The sequence below is a fragment of the Prosopis cineraria genome, unplaced genomic scaffold, assembly GCF_029017545.1.
Source record: "Prosopis cineraria cultivar Desert tree isolate PC_DT_omini unplaced genomic scaffold, ASM2901754v1 PC7, whole genome shotgun sequence".
In the NCBI taxonomy this organism is placed as follows: Eukaryota; Viridiplantae; Streptophyta; class Magnoliopsida; order Fabales; family Fabaceae; genus Prosopis; species Prosopis cineraria.
In genome coordinates, this window is record NW_026555338.1 from 36,863,590 (window position 1) to 36,867,455 (window position 3,866).

Below are 3,866 nucleotides of genomic sequence, written 5' to 3' on the forward strand. Positions count from 1 at the left end.
AGACAGAGAGAAGTGAGACTGAAAAGAAGAAGAATGGGTCCTTATAGGTGTTGGTCTACTAGACAGAGTGAGGAGAAGGGTTTTTTATTTTTAAAAATACCAATTTTGTCCTTTTTTTGCGACCTGCTGTTGACCCGTAAAACCCGCTCCGGGTTTTTCCCGGGTCTTTAAAAACCGTCCGGTTCTAGGCGAGCCAACCCGGGCCAACTGCTAATACGGGTTAATTGGTTGAACCAGCCTGTTTTCTTCAGCGGGCGACGGTTCGATCGTCTTAGTCGATCCGGGTCTTAGAACATTGATGGAAACATTTGAGGAATAATAAGGCATTGGTTAAGGCCCTGTTTTGCTTTCATATAGCTCGACCCATTTTTCTGGCCGATATTGTCCCCCGAACGGTCGTAGTGTTTTTTTTTTTTTGACCGAACGGGCATGATTCACTCAAAAACCCTAGCTATACTTATACTCCTGCCCCAAAATTGTCCGCCACCCTCCCGTCCCTCCCCCGAAAAAAGAGTAGCTGCGCAATCCATCATCCCTCGAAGCAAGTATGCATTCTCTGTTAGCGACTTCATTTGTCTCTTTTGTTAATTTGTATTACTTACAGTAGTTTGCTCTTATTTATATTCGAGGCAGAGATGAAGGTGATCGCTGCGTATTTGCTGTCTGTATTGGGAGGGAACGCAGCACCTACAGCCGACGATCTGAAGTACATCCTAGGCTCAGGTGAACAATCCTTTATTTTATTTTTGTCCCATCTCCACTACACTACGTTTGTTTTCCCCTATTCAAGTTCTGGAGTTATTATATATTCCACTTTTATTTTCCCGCTGATCAAATGTCGCCAGTTGGTCGTAGTGGTTATGATTTGAACCATAGAACTCTCAACTTGGTTCATAATATTAGTCAATTGTTTAGCATGCATTTCCCACAAACAATATCAGGCTCTTCGGGGCCAACTTTCAAAGGAATAAGCTTCTGCGCTTGTAAAATTGAGCGGATTTGTGGAAGCGGCCATGAGAGGAATGAAGATATGGAACTGAGAAAAAGAAACTAACTTCTAAATACTGCCGGTTCAATTTTGCGCGAAACCACATTTAAGGATTCATACTATGTGAATTTAGATTAAAGGATTTCTAATACTATAATTAATGTCCAGTATCAAAGGTATTATAAGTCTTCTTGTTTCGTATTTACTTGTTAGCTTTAAGAAAGTTATTTGAAAGGTTACTTTTCAAAAACATGTAAGCTGACTGAAAAAAATCTAGTTGTAGCTCTGGCGAATTTAGATCTTTTTGAAGTCAAACTGTCCCTGGATGCGGTAGAGAATGTGATTCAAATGGCAGGGGTATGTATGGAGTGCACTTACCCTCCATTTCATTTTCTTTACTCTTTACAAGCTTCTAACTTAAGAAGATTAAGATCCAAATAATTCTATTATTTAGGATGCTGCAGTTTAAATATATACACCATTCAGGTCCTTAGATGCAATTTTTCCCAATTGCACTACACGCATACGTTTTACATTCCAGTTAATTTTATTGAAAGTCTTCTGTAAAAAATGTTTTATTGTCTGTTGTCACCTGTGTTCAATCTAATGCCACTGCTGGAGGAAACATAGGATGTGTATAATTTAAGATATTTCTGTGCTGCTGAGTGGCCCTTTAAACTCTACTGCAAAGCTATAGTAAATTATGAATTTACAGTTATTTCAAAGTTTCAGTGACTTGCCAAAGATGATAATAGGTTCTTCGTGCTTGGTTAATGTTTTACAGTTGGAGCTGAGATTGATGATGAAAGGATTGATCTTCTTTTGTCCGAAGTTAATGGTAAAGATATCACCGAACTGATTGCTAGTGGAAGAGAGAAGCTGGCTTCAGTACCTGGCGGTGGTGGCGCAGTTGCTGTTGCTGCTGCGCCTACAGCTGGTGCTCCTGCTGGTGGTGCTGCGCCTGCCGCTGAGGCAAAGGAAGAAAAGAAGGTGGAAGAGAAGGAGGAGTCAGATGAGGTAAGCTTCGGAATTGCGCAGTTATTTTGGCTTTTGATGATTCGCCATTTGCCTGTTAATGATATATTCGTGTTTTCCTTGCTTCTTTGTTTTTCAAACTACAGGACATGGGTTTCAGTTTATTCGACTGAAAGGTCTTGACCGCTCCCTTTGTCGGAGGGATTTGCCGTTCTGGTCACGAGCTTAGTACAACCACAGTTTTTGTTATTGAAGTTGCATATTAAGTTAGGTTTTTTTTTTTTTTTTTTACGCCCCTGTTGAGACATTGTAATGACATCAAACACGTTGACGTGATTATTAATAGTTTGAATTTATCTTTGAATACTGGTTGTTAAATTTAGTGCTTTTTTCGCAGGACAAGATTGATAGAAAACAAAACATGCTCCTCTAATTTTATTTATAAGTTACTTTTAATATATTTTATCAATATTAAAAAAAATTTTAAAATTCATTAACTCTGTTTTAAAAGTTAACAAGTTCTCAATTTTATTCTTATTAAATATATATATTTTAATAATATATTTTTTCTTTAATATTGAATGGAGGGTAAATGAAAATTTGTAATAAAAATTTAAAATGTGATTTATAAATAGGATTAATTTTTTTATTTATCTCTATTTTATAAATAAAATTAGAAGAATATATCAATAACTGATTACTGATGGTGTGTTTTTTTAATGAACAAGCTGATTACTAATGGTGTGTTCTTTTAATGAACAAGAGCCTAGATGCATGTGTTTCATGTTGTGGTTTAGCTTCATGTGTCACAACTCCCCCATCCATAGGCGGCGGTCGAGCTGAGCTCGGCAGCTTGCTTTGCATTTTGCTTCCTGATTTCTTTTCAATTTGCATTTCGCCTCAAATTTTCCTGGTGTCTTGTGTGATAAGGACAGAACAAAGTTTTTAAAAATTGAATCAGACTGGCTAATTTGATTGTAAACCAACCTCTAGTTCGACCAGGTGATTCAGTAGTTGATTAGCTCAAACATGAGATTTAAAAAAAAAAAAACAGATGGGAGGTGTTGGGAGAAGATGAAAATCAAGAGGAGAATGAAAGACATTGGACGAAAAAAATCAATAATATAAATTATGGGCAAATCACTATTTTAGTTCTAGGCGTGCTTTTTCTGTCACAAAATTAGGTTTGCCATTAACTCATAATTCAGATGAAAATTAGAATGTTATATCTTACCAAGACCCATGACGGTAAAGGAAAGGAAGGTAGATGATTTGTCTTTTTGTCTTTTGGTAATATAAGGTATTCCCTCTGTTTTTAAATGTAGGAGAAAATAATTGTATCACACCTTTTAAAAAAAGGTAGTTAACAATAATTATTATATTAGAAAATAAAAAATTAAATTAAAATATCCTTATACTTAATCTCACTCTTTCTCTTAATTTATTAATACTATCCATTTGAAAAAAAAAAATCAACTCCTCCCTTTCACAAAAATAAATGCATAATTAAAACTGAGTACCACTCTCTCTCTATACTATATATTCATGAAGACGTGTTCCCTCTCTTACTGAAGATATACTACTCCCTTTCTCTATATTCCCATAACATGTACTTTCACATACTATACTTTCTTCCATCAAACTATAACTTTGAAAGTAAAATTTAAATGAAAAATAAGATTTTAAATTGGTGGCAATAAGAGAGCAGGTGTTTTTATTTTCAAAACCAAGAGCAACTATTGTTATGGTTTGCATGCATATATAGTTACACATTCAAATAGTTTTTTTTTTAATCCGCAGCTATTTGTGCCTTGATGATTTGAAGGAAATGCCACTTCACATAGATTTGAATCAACCTCCCTCTCTTCTAATAGAGGTATATTTGCTTGAGATAGCTCCGACT

General features: G+C 35.6%; 1 protein-coding gene across 2 annotated transcripts; it reads left to right on the forward strand.

Moving 5' to 3' along the window:
- The first annotated feature begins 401 nt into the window (after positions 1–401).
- Positions 402–2,327, forward strand: LOC129316061 (60S acidic ribosomal protein P2A-like). 2 transcript variants are annotated; one of them, XM_054960308.1, is made up of 4 exons: positions 402–545; positions 634–723; positions 1,773–2,005; positions 2,110–2,327. In XM_054960308.1, the coding sequence occupies exons 2-4, from the start codon at positions 636–638 to the stop codon at positions 2,134–2,136; spliced, it is 348 nt and encodes a 115-aa protein (XP_054816283.1). In that variant the 5' UTR covers positions 402–545; positions 634–635; the 3' UTR covers positions 2,137–2,327. The 2 variants fall into 2 exon arrangements, with proteins under 2 accessions (XP_054816283.1, XP_054816284.1); XM_054960309.1 differs by having other exon boundaries at positions 432–545; positions 630–723.
- The last annotated feature ends 1,539 nt before the right edge of the window (positions 2,328–3,866 follow it).